A 16,246-nucleotide genomic window follows, 5' to 3' on the forward strand; every position below is an offset into this window, starting at 1 on the left:
TGAGTGACATCTGTGGCTCTGGGAATTGGAGGGACCCAAGTCTTTGGCTCCTGAATGACATGCATGTCTGAGCATGTTCATCTGCTACCCTTGGTGGCCTTAGGGTTCTAGATCACGAGCTGGTGATCCTTAACTGGCAGCTGGAGATGAGCCTTAAGGTCCTAGGGGCTTCCCAGGGCTCTGGCTGAAGGGACACCTATCTCTCCACAATACACAGGGGACTCCAGATGGAGGAGGTCTATTGTGGGTCCAGTTCTTGGCCCCTGGGCAGCAAAGTTTCCAGATCCTAGTGGCCCTAGGCATTGCTACATCTCAATCTCTGTGGTTCCAGAATGAATGGGGGAGGAATCTGGCCATAGTCCTTCCACTCCGAGTGATGGGCCAAGACCCTCAAACAGCCAACCTGAGGGGCAAGGGGACATCAGACAGCCAGGGAGGTGGCACTTACCAACACCAGTGAGGTAGAGCACACTGTGGCCCAGGGCATCGCCCTCGGGCTGCCTGAAGTAGTAGACCTTCACCTGTGGGAACACACAGCCACCCCCTGCAGAGATGGAGGTGGCAGGGGAAACGGGGGACACATCCCAACAGTCCTGCATAGAGGCAGGGGGGCACGGAGACCCCCAGGTGCTCCCCGATGCTGAGCTCTGGGCTCAGACTTGGAGCAGCTTCTGTAGCTAGAAGCTCTGGGTATCCTGCTGGCCCCCAGAGCAGGTCTGGGGAGAGGAGGGCGGGGAGCTGGCAGGGGGTGTGGCAGCACCCAGGTGACTTAGACAAGCCAGTCAACACCTCCAAGCTTGCAGTTCCACATCTATAAAACGGGAACGATAACCCCTGCCCCCTGGCCACTGCTGGTGGTCTCCGAGCCTTTAGTGGCACAGCACAGAACCCACACCAAGCATTCCACCTAGGTTGTCCCAGTGAGCCCCTGGGATGGCCCGTGTAGACAGGGGACCCACCCGCGCTCACTGCAGTCCTGCAGCTAGCTCACAGGGAGGCAGGACCTGAGTCCCTTTCCCCTGCGGGGGGCATATCAACCAGCCAGCCAGTCACTGTGGGTGTAGGTGCAGTGCCTGGGGCTGGGGTGAGGGAGGAGGTGTCACTTGCTTTCAGGGTGGGCAATGACAGGGAAGGCTTGCTCAGGATGGGAGACCCGCACACGCGGCGTGCATGCAGCATGTGTGTGCACACAGGGAGTTGCTGTGGAATCCCGCCTACCCCAGGAGTGTGGGGGTGTCTTGTGGGTTCTGCATGGAGGTTGGATACAGGGTCCAATGGAAGGGTGTTTGTGAATTTGAGGGGTGACTAGTGGGCTCATGTGTTGGGGTACGATGCTGGGACATGGGCGCAGTTTGTGTGTTTGGGGCTTCTGGGGGTTGTATCAGGATGTGTCGTGTGGCTGTAGATGTGAGAGGCTCTGTGGGGTCTGATTAAGTGAGGGTGCTTTGCAAATGAGAACATGCCATAGGGGGAGACCCAACTCCATACTGTGAGGAACTGGCCTCTTACCTTGAGGTCCTTTGACTCCTTACTGGTTGTGTCCACGGACACAACCACATCCAATTTGGCATCCAGGGGACGGCGGGCCTTGCCTATGGGCTCTGTCTCTCGTGTGGTGTGGTAGACCACAAAGACCTCCACCCCGGAGCTCGCAGAGACCCTGAAGGTTTTGGCACCCTGGGGCACATCACTGGCAGAGAAGGGAGAGAGGAAGAGACCCGGGTGCTCAGGAGAGGGGTCTCCATGAGGAGGGAAGCAGTGGGGCAGTGGCACTGGCCAGGAGGCCAACCTGGGTGAGACTCAGGCAGCCAGGGCATAGATGGCAAACCTGGGGTCATCCGCCCCCATGAGTCTTCCCCATCTGACACTTCCAAATCCTCCAGTTCAACAGGAAATCCATTTGACCAACCACCTCTCACCACCTCCACAGCCATGGCCAAGGTTCAAGCCACCATCACTGCTCACCCAGACTGCTAAGCTCCTTCTTCGCTGGGCTCCCCGGTCCTGCCTGGGGCCCCACCCTCATCTGTTCTGCATATAGCAAAGTGTGCTGTCTCTTTGCTCAAAAGCTGTGGTTTCCATAAACCTCAGTAAATAGCAAAGTCCTCACAGTAGCACATGAGCCCCGTCCCCACCTACCCCCATCGCCTCCCTGACCCCCTCTGCGCTTTTCTCCAGCCCCACATCGGCCTTCCTCCTGTGCCATGAAGACACCAGATTGCCCTGCCATGGGGCCTTTGCACTGGCTGCTCCCTATGCCTAGAATGCTCCTCCCCGGATACCCACAAGGCTCGCTCCCTCGGCCCTGCTGGGGCTCTGCCTAATGGTCACTTTCCTGGTGAGTCCCCACCCCTCCATGTGATGTGGCACCTTGCCCAGCTTCTTCCCATCTGGCCACGAGGATGGCATGGCAGCACCCTGGGCCCTCATCCCTGTCACCTCTCTTCCAATGACCCTGCTCCCCACCTGGCCTGAACCCCTTTGTCTCATGGACGGACCCTCTATGATGTCATTACCAACAACTGCACCAGCTACAAGCAACCCTGTTAGCACCCCACTCAGATGCCACCTCCTGACATTCCAGCTCACTCCGAACACGCCAACACCACCAAGCCCTCAGCCCCACTGTGACCCTTGACCCTTGAAGATGGAGCCCTCTCTACCCACCCCTCCCTGTCTCTTGCCCCCCACGTTCTCTTTGCTCTTTAGATCCCACCGTCTCCTCATCGAGGTCTCTCCCTTACTCTACTCTCTTTTGCCTGGCAGCGCCCGAGCCATCATCAAACTCACACCCCACCCTGGGCCCCTGCACTACACAGCTGACCGTGGCTCACTTAGACTCACGAACCCTGATCCCAACACTACACGGCAGCCCTACAACATTTTTCAAGCTCCTTTTCACTTTCAGTGTCCTAGAACTGCGGTCCTTGCAACCCCCAGGCTGCGGACCAGTAGTAGTCTGTGGCCCATTAGGGACCAGACCACACAGCAGTGAGTGGTGGGCTAGTGAGCAAAGTTTTAGCTGTATTTACGGCCACTCCCCATTGCTCACACTACAGCCTGAGCTCCGCCTCCTGTCACATTAGCCGCAGCGTTAGATCTGGGTAGTAGATTGTCATAGGAGCGTACTGTAAACTACTCACACGAGGGATCTAGGTTGTGCTCTCCTTATGAGACTCTAATGCCTGATGCTCAGAGGTGGCGCTGAGACGGTGATGGTAGCGCTGGGGAGCAGCCCAGATTATCATTAGCAGAGAAGTGTGACTGCACAGAGATCATAATAAATCAGTAGTTTACTGACTCTTATCAAAATCCCAAAATTGGCAAGTGACAATTAAGCTGTTTCTGGTGTCAGCCTTTATAGTGGCAATAGAACTGATGTACTTCAGTTGTACAGCTGTATCTAGTGTCAGGCTTTAAATCAACATCTGACACTTATTTTAGTTGGCACGTGGCCCGCCCGCTATTTTATTCACCAATTCTATCCTCCCCTCCTTCCCACCCTGTACAGCTGTCTCAGTCACAGTTTTTGGTAATCCTGCAAGCTAACCCAAACACAAAGGAGTACAAGCCAAATATCGCTGGACAGCTTCTTCAAAAAGGGGGAAAGACCCCAATGAGGAGGCAGCAGGAGACGCTAGGACTGCCAACAAAGTGAAAGCCGCATTTGAAAGAAAATACCCAGAATCTTACTTAGATCACGGGTTCACTGCAACAGCGATGCTCTCCAAGCCCCCCTGTGTAACTTGGGGTGACCAGCTCCAGCAAAGCTTCAAAACTGTTTTGCCACATGGAGACCAAGCGCGCTGCATTAAAAGACAAACCCCTGGGCGACCCCACCTGCCACGTGGATTTGCCGAGAACTCCCAGACCTCCATCCCGCTAACCTGTCTATCGAGAATCTCCCTGGGTGTGTGGTGGGCATTTTAAATTCACGTGTCCACTGCTAAACTCCTGCTTCCACATCACTTCCCGGTCTGTTCCTGCCCAGGCCTGTCAATCACAGCTCTGTCCTCAGATTCGTCCTCCCCTCCTCTCCTGTTCCCACACTTTCAGCAGGTCCCTCAGAGAGTCCCCTCAGGTCCACTATCATGATGACACCAGACACCGGCCGCTCTCACCTCTGCCCGAGCCACCAGTTTCTTCCTCATGGTGTACAATAGGCTGGTTTCCCTGCGTCCTCTCTTAGTCCCCACAGTCTGTCCTTAATACAGCACCCAGAGGGGGGACCTTTTCAAACAGGCCCTCCTATCGCCACATGCTCAGAGCCTTTCCTCAGAGCCTGTGTGGTCTGCCAGCTGTGACCTCCACACGCACCCTCGCACTTGATCCTGGCTAGTTCTCAAGCCCACAGCTCTCTTCATCTGGAATGTTCCTTTCACAGATAATCTACTGTACGCACAGTCCTCACTTCCTCCTCAGAGAGGCCTTCCCTGACCACCTTTCTGTGAACAGAGTGCAGTGACACTGAACCCCCTGCTCTCTGGCCCCAGCCTCATTCTAACCCACAAGTCACCTGACAGATTACAGATCTGCCTCGGGGACCTTTTCTGTTTTATTGTCTCCACAGCACTGCTGTCATCTCAAAATGCAGCTCAGTGCCCCAGTAGACCAGAAGCATGACACTCGCATCATGATGAGGACTCAGCAACTCGGGACCGTGGAGTCGCTTTCTCAGGCCTGTCCAGCTGGGAGGCAGCTCAGCTGGGGTTAGAATCTGGCCTGCCCTGGCCCATGCATCCTGAGAGCAAGCGGCCCGAGCTCAGGATACCCAGCTTGTGGCAGAAGGGTTTCCGGCTCATGGGAGACCTCTACCCCACCTCATTCAGCGATGCAGCCCTTTCAGGGGGTGGGGGAACTGTATCCCCAGCTTTGGGCAAAAGATGACATCTCCAAGTCACAATCTGGCCACAAAATCTTCTCTTTGGAGTCTTGGTAGAAAATAACAATAATAATAACAATAACAACAATGAAAGAAGGAGAAAGAAAAGACGGGGTACAGTCTCCCTGGAGTTATTGGGACCCGCTGAGCCCAGCATGGCCTCACGCAGTTGCGATCTGGCCCCTTCCTATCCCAAACTTGCTCAGTAAGTAGCTCCAGCCTCCGTTCACCCTTCTCTGGGGTGGGTGCTAGGTTCCTGGTCTCAGCTTCTTGCTCCCTGCGGGTACCAGGTGAGTGGGGAGCAGCGATGGGGTGCTTGGGGGAGAGGTGGCTTCCTGAAGGCACCTGCTGGCCTCCTTACTTGGCCTCTGGGTGGGGCCTGTTTTAGTCCCAACCCCACTGCCTTATTGGTGAGCAAGGCCCCCTTCACTCCATCTGGGTTGGCCTCAGCTGCTGGAAAGCTGAGGGTGACACAGCATCAGGTTTAAAACTGCCAGGAAGAGCCTGGAGGGGGTGCTGTCTCTCGCAGGTGCCTGAGCAAGACTAGTGTGCCAGGCAGGCTCTGCAGCACCCCGGATTCTCACTCCCTTGCATCCCACCTCCACCCCTGCACCACGCCTTGGAGATGGGGCTCACTCTGCTTCATCTCCCCGGTGTCCAGATCTGTAGGCATGGCCATGAATTAAGGGCTGATGGGGGAGGGGGAGTGGGAACTTAAGGTGAGTCCCAGGCCACCCCTGAGTGGCGGCATATGTCTCCACCCACCTGCTTTCTGAGCTGCCCCTTGGCTTCCCGCCCGATCTTCACCTCCCAGGCTCCTTCCCCTGGGTGGAAGCTCCTGGTGCAGCCTCCAGACCCAAACAAACCCCAGGGATGCAGTGCTGGCAGGGCCCCAAAGTGACACGTGAGGTAATGAACTTAAAAGAACCCCTTTAAATGAAAAGGGCCATAATCATTACTACTGCAGGTGTCACCCTGCTGAGTGTCCCTGTAATTACTGTTATTATCGTCTTCCTTTCCATCCTCATGCTGAGGAGCCGGCAGCCTCTGGAGGCCCCTCCTCCATCACTACCTGGGCAGAGCTGGGGCAGGAATCTTTTGTATTCTTCAATACCCACTTCAAATGCCCTCTCTTCTGTGGAGTGGAGTGTGGCCTCCAATCTGGTCTCTTACCTGGTAGCGCCTCAGTTTTCCTTCTCTGTAAAATAGACACAATCCAAAGAGCTACTTCCTAAAGTAACTGAGGGTTCTGTGAGATGACGCTTTGGAAGAGTAACACTCATTGATTAGCGTTAGATGCTGTCACCACCATTACTATTATTCTTCTCAGGGTGCCCCCCGCTGAAAGCCCACTCTGCTCAGGCAAGAAGCCCAGGTCCTTCCTCCATGCCCCCACAGCACTGGCTCAGCCCTTCCTGGGGGCCCCTGGACAGCCTGCCTGTGCCTCTCAGAGCACATCCTCCTGACTCACCCTGCAACGTCCCCTGTCCCCGTGCCCAGAGCAGGGCCAGGTGCACCAGGTTCAACAGAGAGGCAGCCAGGAGAATAGAGGACATTCTTAGAGAGTCTCGCAAAAGCCGGCACAGAGACTGGAACAGAGAAAGTAAGAACAACAGGTCGGGCTCGGCACCTGTGGCTCAAGCGGCTAAGGCACCAGCCACATACACCTGAGCTGGCGGGTTCAAATCCAGCCCGGGCCTGCCAAACAACAATGACGGCTGCAACCAAAAAATAGCCGGGCATTGTGGCAGGCACCTGTAGTCCCAGCTACTTGGGAGGCAGAGGCAGGAGACTCGCTTGAGCCCAGGAGTTGGAGGTTGCTGTAAGCTGTGATGCCACAGCACTCTACCCAGGCGACAGCTTGAGGCTCTGTCTCAAAAAAAAAAAGAACAACAGGTGGTTCCCAGTCATGCCTGCCGCCATCAGTAATGGGTACCCCCTCGGCCCCCCGCTGGCTATAGCATAAGGAATATGTTTCCCATAATACTGGGGTGAGGAAAGAGTCTGAATTTTCGAGCCTAGTATGTGCTGGACACATTCCTAGCTTTTGATACCCCTGATCTCATTTGTACTTCACAACAGCCCTCCCAGGTGGGTGCAATTGGCCCCATTTAACAGATGAAGAAATCGTCTCAGGGAGGTTAAGCGACTTTCCTTAGGTCACAGATGGCAAAGTGAAGATGTAGCACCAGCCTCGTCGTCCACCCTGTGCCCTCCTGACCGGCATTAGAGTGAGTGCGTGTGTGTCCTGAGCTTGTCCTCCCTGGGGCTTGGAAGGGAGAGAGAGCTGGGAGGATGTAGGAAGGAAACAGGAAAGTAGGGATTTGGGCAACACAGCTCATCAGTGAGGTTTCTGGGGAGCAGGCCAGGGAGGCCTGAGGCAGGATGGGGGCACCGAGCCAGGAAAGTCATTTCTACCCGTCCCACCCACACACGAGAACCTCACAGGAGCAAGGTCAGTGAAGGCCAGGAGGGTGGTGGTGTCTGTGACCATGTGGTCCCTGCCTGCCCTAGGCCTTGCGTCAGAAGGTCCTCAGAGCACAAGACTCTGTGCAGAAACATTTCCCAGGATGGACAGCTCACTACCTTCTACCCCTCTCTGCTGCGGCAGCTCGGGGAATTAGAAAGCCTTTCCTTTTGCTTGGCTGCAACCTGCCTCCCAGAAACTTCCACCCACTGGGGCTCAACAGGCCAAACCTATCTCAGTGACTCAGAAGTTTACCACCTGATCTCTAGGGAGAGGAGAAACACAGCAGCCCAGAGATATCAGCCTGCCACCCTCCTACCCTGCAGCTGGGACAACCCCTGCCCTGGGGAGTTGTGCAGGGCACTGTGCTGGGTGAGTGGGGGGGGGGGCAAGAGGGGAAGAATTATACAGAATCAGAAAGGCTGAAGAGCAGTGCGTGCCAGCCAAGCCCCTGACCCCCCAACCCCCCACACACCCGGCTGCCCTCCAGGAGCCCTGGAGGTGCCAATCTCCAGGTGTCCTGGACTGAGCCACAAGAAATGCCATAGGTTCAGCCAGCAGGAGCCAGCAAGTCCCCTGTGGTGCAGCAGATCTGTGGGCAGTTCTGTTGGAGAGTGACAGTCCCACAGTGTTGGCGAGGTCTCCAGAGCCAGCAGCTCCCCAGGGCACATGGAGCTCCCATTAGAGCCAGCAGTTCTGCCTTGGTGCACTTTCCTGAGCACCCACTGTGCGTCAGGCCCCACACTGGGCACCAGGAAAGCAGAAATGAATCACGTCTGGGTGTACACGGGACAGGTACGTCACAGTCTCTACTAAGTGGTTTTTTTTTTTTCTTGACTGGGGCTGGGTTTGAACCCACCACCTCCAGTATATGGGGCCGGCGCCCTACTCCTTTGAGCCATAGGTACTACCCTCTACCAACTGTTTTTATTCCAATCTCTGGTTCCATCCTCAGGGCCTGTGCCTGCTAAGCAGGGGAGTTATTCTTCTCTCCATTTTACAGAAGATGAAATGACATGCAGAGAGAGGACCACAGAGGGTGACCATGGCAGGGCTGAGCTGGGACCCTACCTGGCTCTGATTCCAAAGCTCAGCCACTGCCCTGCCCCACTCCAACCCTCAGATTGACCCAGCACCATGGAAAACTCCCAAATCGTGGGCAATCTTAGGGTTGAGCTCACAGAATTTGGAATCAGGAAAACCTGGGTCCAAATCCCAGCTCTGGCATTAGTGTGCTGTGTGCCTTCAGGAAAGTGTCTCAACCTCTCTGTGTCTCAGTTTCTCTGCAAAAGGGGGATCCTGGTAGTCCCCACCTCACAGGCTTATGTAAGATTTAACTGAGATAGCTCAGTGAACACTTAAGACAGGGGCACCATCATTGTCATTACCATCACAGAGGGTATTAGAACGGCATGGAGGAGTGGGCAGACCCGGGATAGAGAGGACACAGGCCCTGTTGATAAGAGGACTCTCGCACCTCCCTACATTCTCCTACCTGACCAAGAAAATTGATTAGGTGTGCCATCATTAAAACTCACATCCTGAGACGTGATTAGCTCCCCGTCTAAGATGGGAGCTCCTTGCAGGCAGACACGGGACACATCACGCCCGAGTGCTGCAGCCCAGCCAGACAGGGAACTAGCAGGCACTGCTCTGGGTGTTGCTCCAGGTATTACTTTGGGCATTAATGCAGTGTTGCCCAACTGAGTCAGGAAGTATCAAAACAAAGTTTCTAATCACCCTGATCAAAACAGGATGAAGGCGGGGCAAGCTCCAACAGGTTAGGGTCAAAATGGTGGAGGAATGCCGTGCCTTCACGAATATTCCTCAAATATTCCTCCCTTTCTTTGGCCCATTGCTTAAAAAGAAAGGGAAGGTGAACCAGGGGGCTAGTGCTTCTCTGCAGGGAGAACTTACCACTGCTCTGTCTGCCATGTTCTAACTTTCCATAGTTTCTAAATAAATCTCTGTGGGCTCACTTCTGAATTCTTTCTTGCACAAAGCTAAAAACTCACTTGGACTTCAAGTAGTTCCCAGCACGGGGAGTCACTTTCCTGTGTCACCAGCACTAAGCCAGGCACAGGGTAGGTGTCATGGGGTAAAGATCGAGGGGTGAAGAACCTGCCAGACAGCAGAGAGGGCAGCTCAGACTCTCTCCCCCCAGGTTCCTAGCCTTGTCTTTGGTTTCCCCTTGGCCTTCCCCCAGGGCTGACTGTCCCCCAGGGCTGGCTGTGGCTAACCGAGGTCAGGGAAGGGTGATGGGTGAGGCCCCACAGAACACAGCACGCACGGTCATTTTCTTGTAAGTCTAGAATCACATGTGGTGTGGGTGGTTGCGTCCTCACCTTTCCCTGCCTCTAGTCCATAAGGATTGGGGGTCATTGCTAAGGGAGGGGCACACCCAGAGAGCCCAGAAGGAGGGCCCAGGCTGGACAGGCCTTCCTGCAAATGGACCTCTGCCTTCTGAGGGAACCAGGGAAACTTCACCCCAAAATATGATGACTTGGCATAAAGACTACTTTGAATTAAAGGCCATTTGAGATCAAAAGCATTTGGAAGGGGCTTTCTTTCTATCTACATAAAACCCGAACTGACTGAATCGAAAGATCAAAGCGGGATGGGGTGGGCAACTGAATTCCTTTCCTCACTGTTGTCTCAGTACATTTCTGGAAAGATCCAGAATGCAAGCAGACCTGGCCCAAATCATTTAGAACACAATACCTCTCTCTCAGGTCTCAGGGGAATTTACAAGTCAATCTGTTTCTCCATCTATTTTTTCCTCCCTCCAAAGCACTGGTTGTGCCTGCACTTCTCATCTGCCCCCTCCCTTCTAAAAGGCAAGCAGAAAATATGAGCATCACTGAGATGTTGAGTAATCGCTCTCGTGATTCTCCCCATGTGCATGGTACTCAGAAGTAAACGTTTCTCTAATTAAGCTCTCTTAACTGGGAGTTGATCTTTCAGAGAACTTTTGGTGAAGCAGGGCGAGTTTTCCCCCACACCTCCCAGGACTGGGGGCCAGTGAGAAAGGTCAGTTTCCACTCACTGGTCTCCCAGCAGAGGCCGATGGGGGCTGGGGACTGGAACGCCCCCAAAATGAAGGGCCCTGAGTTTAGAGTCTGAGTCGTGTGTCACTTCTCCTCTTCCCAAAGCAATGCCCTATGCTCTACGGATGATAGAATTGCTCATCTATGAAATGGGAAAAAATAAAGCTGCCAACTTTACAGGCACAAACAATGAACAATGTCATTCCCATCTAGCGATGATGTCATCCCCAACTAGCATGAGAAAAAACACGCTCAGAAAGGCTAAGTGACCGGCCCAAGGTCACACCACCAGCCATCCTGTTCTCAGCGGTGGTTGGTTTGGCTTTCCAGTGATCCTACCCTTCTGCATGGCAGGGTCAAGGTGGTGCCTCTGGAATGGGCACAACCTTCCTTCCTAAGCCAAGACCAGAAGGCCCAGCCTGCTGTCCCCGGTGTCCAGCAGGCTCCTCGCCCAGCCTGGCTAGCCCATACCCTCTGCAGGGTCCTGCTGCAGAGATTTTGATATTCCCTCTGCCCTCCTCTCCCCAGGTGGAAGGCAGTGGGGGTCATAGATGTGCTGGGAAGGCATAAAGGAGAATCACTTGGCAGGGCTTCAGCTGCTTGGCGTCAAATGCAGGGTGACTGGCTTCTCTGCTCTGGGGTCTGGGTGCATTTGGAGACCCAAAGTCAGGTCCACGTCACCCAAGAGGCCAGGGTTCTACCACGACCCTGCAGGGCCCAGCTTCCTCAGCACCAGCCCCAAGGACCCCGTGCCCACTAGAGGGCAGCAACTGTAATCCCCCAGATTTCCCCTGCTCACAGCTGGGGTTCACCTCCCCGTGGCTGTGGTCCTTGGTTGGGTGTGGATTTGCCAGTTTTTTCCAGCCCCGTATCCGACCCCCAACACCTTTGAGGGGCAATTGTTTGGCAGAACTAAGTAGCTGCTTCAAAGCCACAGAGAAGGAGCCTCCTCTGTACAGAGCAAAGCAGAAGACGGCACAGGGAGGGAGAAGCAGGGAGGAGGTTACGGGACCACAAGGGGACAACTGCCCCTCCATTCCTGGCATCTCAAATCTTCTCTCGGGCTCTCAGGGTTCAGAGGAGCAGGACCTGTGTGTCTGGGCCCTCTTACGCCCTCACAGCCCCAGGGCCCCACCCTGATAGGAAGAATGTGACCCAGCAAGGGGGAGGAAAACCTGGTGAGGGCAGGGGCGATGGGACCAAGAAGAAAGAGGAGAAAGTGCAGAATGGGGACAGTTCCAAGACAAGAATGCAGGAAGGTAGGTGGCAGCTGGGGCCCAGGGAGGCAGGGAGATCTGTAGAATGAAAGCTTGACTGACCCTGAGGCCAGTACTTTACCCCGACAGACACTCCACTGTCTCAAGTCTGGCTTCTAGGGCCCCTGGAACTTACAGAGGACCCCAGCCAGGTCCACATTCACCAGTCATACTAGAATTTGAACTTTCAATGTCCCTTCCCATGTAGGGTGTCTTTCGTGTCGTGATGACACAGCAATAAGATGGAGCAAGGAGAGAAGGTGTCCCAGCCCAGCGCCTGCAGCCTGTCGCAGGAAATTAGTGTCGGCGGCATCAATCCTGTAATTATCCCACGAAGAGCACAATTATGCTGCATTGTTCATCTATGCGAGTTAAAAGCATCAATTTACTCAACAGACACAGTCAGTACACCACACAGTTTTATAACTCTGCCTTGGTATTTGCATTTTCCAAAATATGGATAGGGAGCCCCAGAAAAAGCATCTGCCAGACCCTATGGTATCCCCTCTTCCCTGGACCCCTTGGATTCTTCTGTTCTCCAAGGTGAAGAGTCTATTTTGCACGGCTGCTTTGGCAGGGGTGGGGAAGGCTTGGGAAAAGTCCTGGACAATGTCCCTATCCCCTGCCCAGCCAGCCTTCTGCATCCAAAAAATAAATACTCATTATGGCCTCCAGCCTCGGGCTCTGATTCTGGCCTCTGGGCAAACAAGAATGGTCATGCTGGGCCCACAGCTAATGAATTCCCTCACACTGCCCATCCTTTATTGGCACAAGCCACCTCCAGGCCCTAGGCTAGGACAGGAACAGCCAGGGTAGTCTGGCCAGGTCCAGGGAGTCAGGGTGGTGAGCTAGCCCACTTGGCTACAAGGGTCAGGGTGGTGAGCCAGCTCGCTGCGATGTGGGAGAGGGGTCGATAGCTGAGTTGGGGATTCCTAAGGGTTCTTCAGGCCCGGACACCCCAGGTCACACAATTACCCCAAACACAAATATTTCTCCAAATAACCAGTCCATGCAGCCCCTGGGGGGATTAATCACTTCCAGCGATGGTACACACCCATCTCCCGGAGGGCTCAGACTCAGCCCCAGTGACTGCCACACCTCCTCTTCTGGGACCCATCACCCCTCCTGCCAGCGAGGCCAATTAGAAACCCTGCTTAGGCTCGGCGCCTGTGGTTCAAGTGGCTAAGGCGCCAGCCACATACACCTAAGGTGGCGGGTTTGAATCCCCAGCCCGGCCTGCCAAACAACAATAATGGCTGCAACCAAAAAATAGCCGGGGCGTTGTGGCGGGCGCCTGTGGTCCCAGCTACTTGGGAGGCTGAGGCAGGAGACTCGCTTGAGCCCAGGAGTTGGAGGTTGCTGTGAGCAGTGAAGCCATGGCACTCTACCCAGGGGGACAGCTTGAGGCTCTGTCTCAAAAAAAAAAAAAAAAAAAAAAAAAGAAACCCCGTGCTTAGCTACAGCTGGAGCCAGGTACGGGGCAAATGGGATGGGGAAGTCCCAACTTCATCACTCATCATCGAATGGAGCCCCCTCCTCCTGCCAGCCCTGCTCCTGGAGTGAGCTTCAGGCTTCTCTCAAAAGTCTTCCCAGGTTGACAATTTCATGCCCCTCTTTCTCCACCTAGCACAGCCCCAGCTGGTAGGAAGTTCTTCCTTATTGCTGTAGAATAAAGGTCTGAGGTCTGGTATATAGACTCAGTAGCTATGACCCGAGTTACCGCCAACACCTAGAGTGAAGGTGCACAAAGAGCTCTTGGGTGGAGGCCTCCCATGCGTTCACTCCAAGAGCCCGAAGCAGCCTCTCCCTCCCAGTGTGCAGCAGCTATGAACAACCCAAGCGATTTCCCGTTGCCCCTTAGCGGGGGCCCGCCTTTGAGAATACTATTGTACTTGGTGTCCTCAAAGGCCCCTCACCGACAGTGCCATCCTCTGCTCCCTGCACATACCCTGGGCTGTCCTTGTCTCCTCCCACCCTCTCAAGTGTGACGGAAAGAACAGAAGCTGGAGAAAAGGGCGCCCACGGAGCCATCAGAGCCACAAGCACCACAAGAGTGGGGCCCAGCCCATGCACGGCTTCATTTATCTCCCTCCCCCCACCGAATCCATTAAGGTTGGTGCTATCGTTTCCCCAATTTTCAGATGTAGAAACTGAGGTTCAGAGAAGTGTAGCAGCCAGAAAGAGCCCAAATCTGTTAAATCTAGAGTCTGGGCATTTCACCTCCACACTGAATTGCAGAGGGCGCACAGCTCAGCTCACTGGGCTCAGAGGACTGACTCGGCCAATGTCAGCAGCAGAGCTGCGACCAGAACCGAGGCCTCCGGGCTCCCCATGAATTGCTTCTAGCCTCAGTTGGTGGCACCATCCTAGAGCCTGAGTTTCTGAAATCACCTTCCAGAAACAGCCATGCCCTTGGATGAGGGCAGAAGCCTGGAATCAGGAACTGTGAGGCCCTCGAGAGACCCCTTCCTTGCTCCTGGCGTGAAGCTAGAAGCCACATAAAACAGGATGCCTAGTTAAATTGAGTTTCAGTTGAACTGCAGATTTTTTAGTGTATGTCTTGAGCAATATACTAAAAAGGTTATTTGCTGTTATCTGAAGTATATACTTAACAGACATCCTGTATTTTTATCGGTAGGCAATCCTTTGTTAACAGGGCGGGAAAAAATGGCATCTCCAATGGCCACCTAGACCCAAGAGAACCAGCCTTCATGTTGGGGTTCCCAGCAGAATCAAGGTCTAGCCTCCAGGGCTCCTGGCTATCTTTTCCAGCCCTGTTGTGGGGGCCCCAGAACACTGCCCACAGGTGAGCAGACAAAGCTTCTGGGGCAGAAGATCACCTGAAGCCAGGTGGGCAGCTGGGCCTGACCTAATTAACCAGAAGAGGCACTCATCTCAGCCCCCTGCTCCTCTTTGAGGGGGACTCTGACCCTGAGCCACCCATCTGCAGGGTGTGCAGCCCACCTGGTCCAGTAGGGGGTCCACAGACAGCTGTCAGAGTTGGAAATTCCCCCAGAGATCACCAAGTCCATCTCCTGCAATGGGCAAGTGTAGAAACTGAGGTTGGGCCAGGTGCCTCAGCTCCTACCCAGGCAAAGCCAGGACAGGGGGCATTGGGGCCAACAGGAGAAGCCGATGCTACTGCCCCCCATCCCCCTCCCCCTCAGATGTCATTACTGCTGCCATCATGATCTCATGGCAAACCTAAGTCCCTGGTCTTCCTCCAGTTCTCTTTGTAGACGTGTTATTCATGGGCTGTGCCCTCATCACTCCCTCCTGAACCCAGCTGCTCCAGTTGCCCCAGGTGACCCCCAAGGATCCAGCTGCCACACACAGTCCTCCACCTCCAAACGGGGGTGGGGGCGGTGAGAAATTGAGAGAGGGGAGAAGAGGACCAATTGTCTTCCCTGTCTTGAGTGACAATTCATTCTGATGCTCTACAGCTCCCCTGGATGTCAGAACAAGAGCCCATACCCCAAGCCTGACCTCAGAGTTAAAATCCTGAGGCCAGGCCCTTATCCAGCAGCTTGAAGTCAATGTCCTGATCTGGTAGCTCCAGAGCCAGAGCCTTGGGGAGGACGTGACCAGACCCTAATCCCTCCTGCCAGGATCTGTGGCCAACTCCATCTTCTCTGGTATTAAAACAATATCAAAACAACCTCCTACGAGCATCCCCTGGCTTGCCTGATTTGCACACTGGCACCCATCCCATTGCCTTGGGCCCTTCATTCTAGCCTGGTTCTCTACAGCCAGGTGAGTCCCTCCTAGCTCTCACCTGTGAACGTCCACGAGCGTCTTGACTCCCACCACACACACAGCGTGGGTGGGCGACTTCAGGGACAGCTGCACAGCTCTCTGTGGGGCCATCCTGTCCCCTGGCTCCCCAGCTCCTCTCCTGGGCACCTTGTCCTCAGAAAGTAGTGTGAATTCTGATGGGCTGGTGCTCTCCTCCTCCCTTTTAATTTCACCCTGAGACCTGATTAGCCTGCCTGAGCCAGATCCCACCTCCTGGCTCCCCGCCCTCTGGTCCTGCTCACTCAAGGCTGTCAATCCAGGAGGTCCAGGGAGGAGGCGCCTAAGGCTTCCCTGAAGGGTGGAGAAACAGGGCCCAAGTGAAGCGGGGTTCAGCTGCCAGCAGGAGCTACCACAGAACTTCCTAGAGGCCCCTGAGCTCCCCTCTCAGACCCTTGGGGCCTTAACCCTTGCTGTTGTGATGTCAGTTTATGAGGGCTGACTATGTGCCAGTGCTGAGTCTCAGCACCCAAGATCACTATCGAATTGTTTAACCTCGTCATAGCTCGGTTTCCCCAGGTCTAACCTGGCAGCTATAACAATGGTACCTGTTCCATGGAGATGATAGGGAGTGAACATGAACTATGTATAGGAGCTTTAGCGAGGTGCCTGGTACTTAGTATTCACCAGAAGAAATGCTAACGAGATACTCCCATCCTTGTGGGCCGTGCTGCTAGTGAACTAACTGCAGAGCCATAACTTACATACGAATGTACCTGGCTCACTGCAGGACACTGCACTGCCCCTCCACCACCACAGGTGAGGTTCTGTCCTTGTGCCCAGACCCCACAGATGGCAGAAG

General features: G+C 54.6%; 1 protein-coding gene across 1 annotated transcript in view; it reads right to left on the reverse strand.

Moving 5' to 3' along the window:
* The window catches only part of PADI1 (peptidyl arginine deiminase 1), a 34,479-nt gene extending 18,960 nt beyond the window's left edge, over positions 1-15,519 (reverse strand). The window contains exons 1-3 of the mRNA XM_003783861.2: positions 15,428-15,519; positions 1,510-1,690; positions 449-521 (exon numbers count right to left, since the gene is read on the reverse strand). Of these exons, the coding sequence (XP_003783909.1) occupies positions 449-521; positions 1,510-1,690; positions 15,428-15,519 (346 nt within the window). The remainder of the gene's footprint in view (positions 1-448; positions 522-1,509; positions 1,691-15,427) is intronic.
* Between the last annotated feature and the right edge of the window lie 727 nt (positions 15,520-16,246).

Source organism: Otolemur garnettii, unplaced genomic scaffold, assembly GCF_000181295.1.
Source record: "Otolemur garnettii isolate 467f Iridium unplaced genomic scaffold, OtoGar3 scaffold00009, whole genome shotgun sequence".
NCBI classification, from domain to species: domain Eukaryota; kingdom Metazoa; phylum Chordata; class Mammalia; order Primates; family Galagidae; genus Otolemur; species Otolemur garnettii.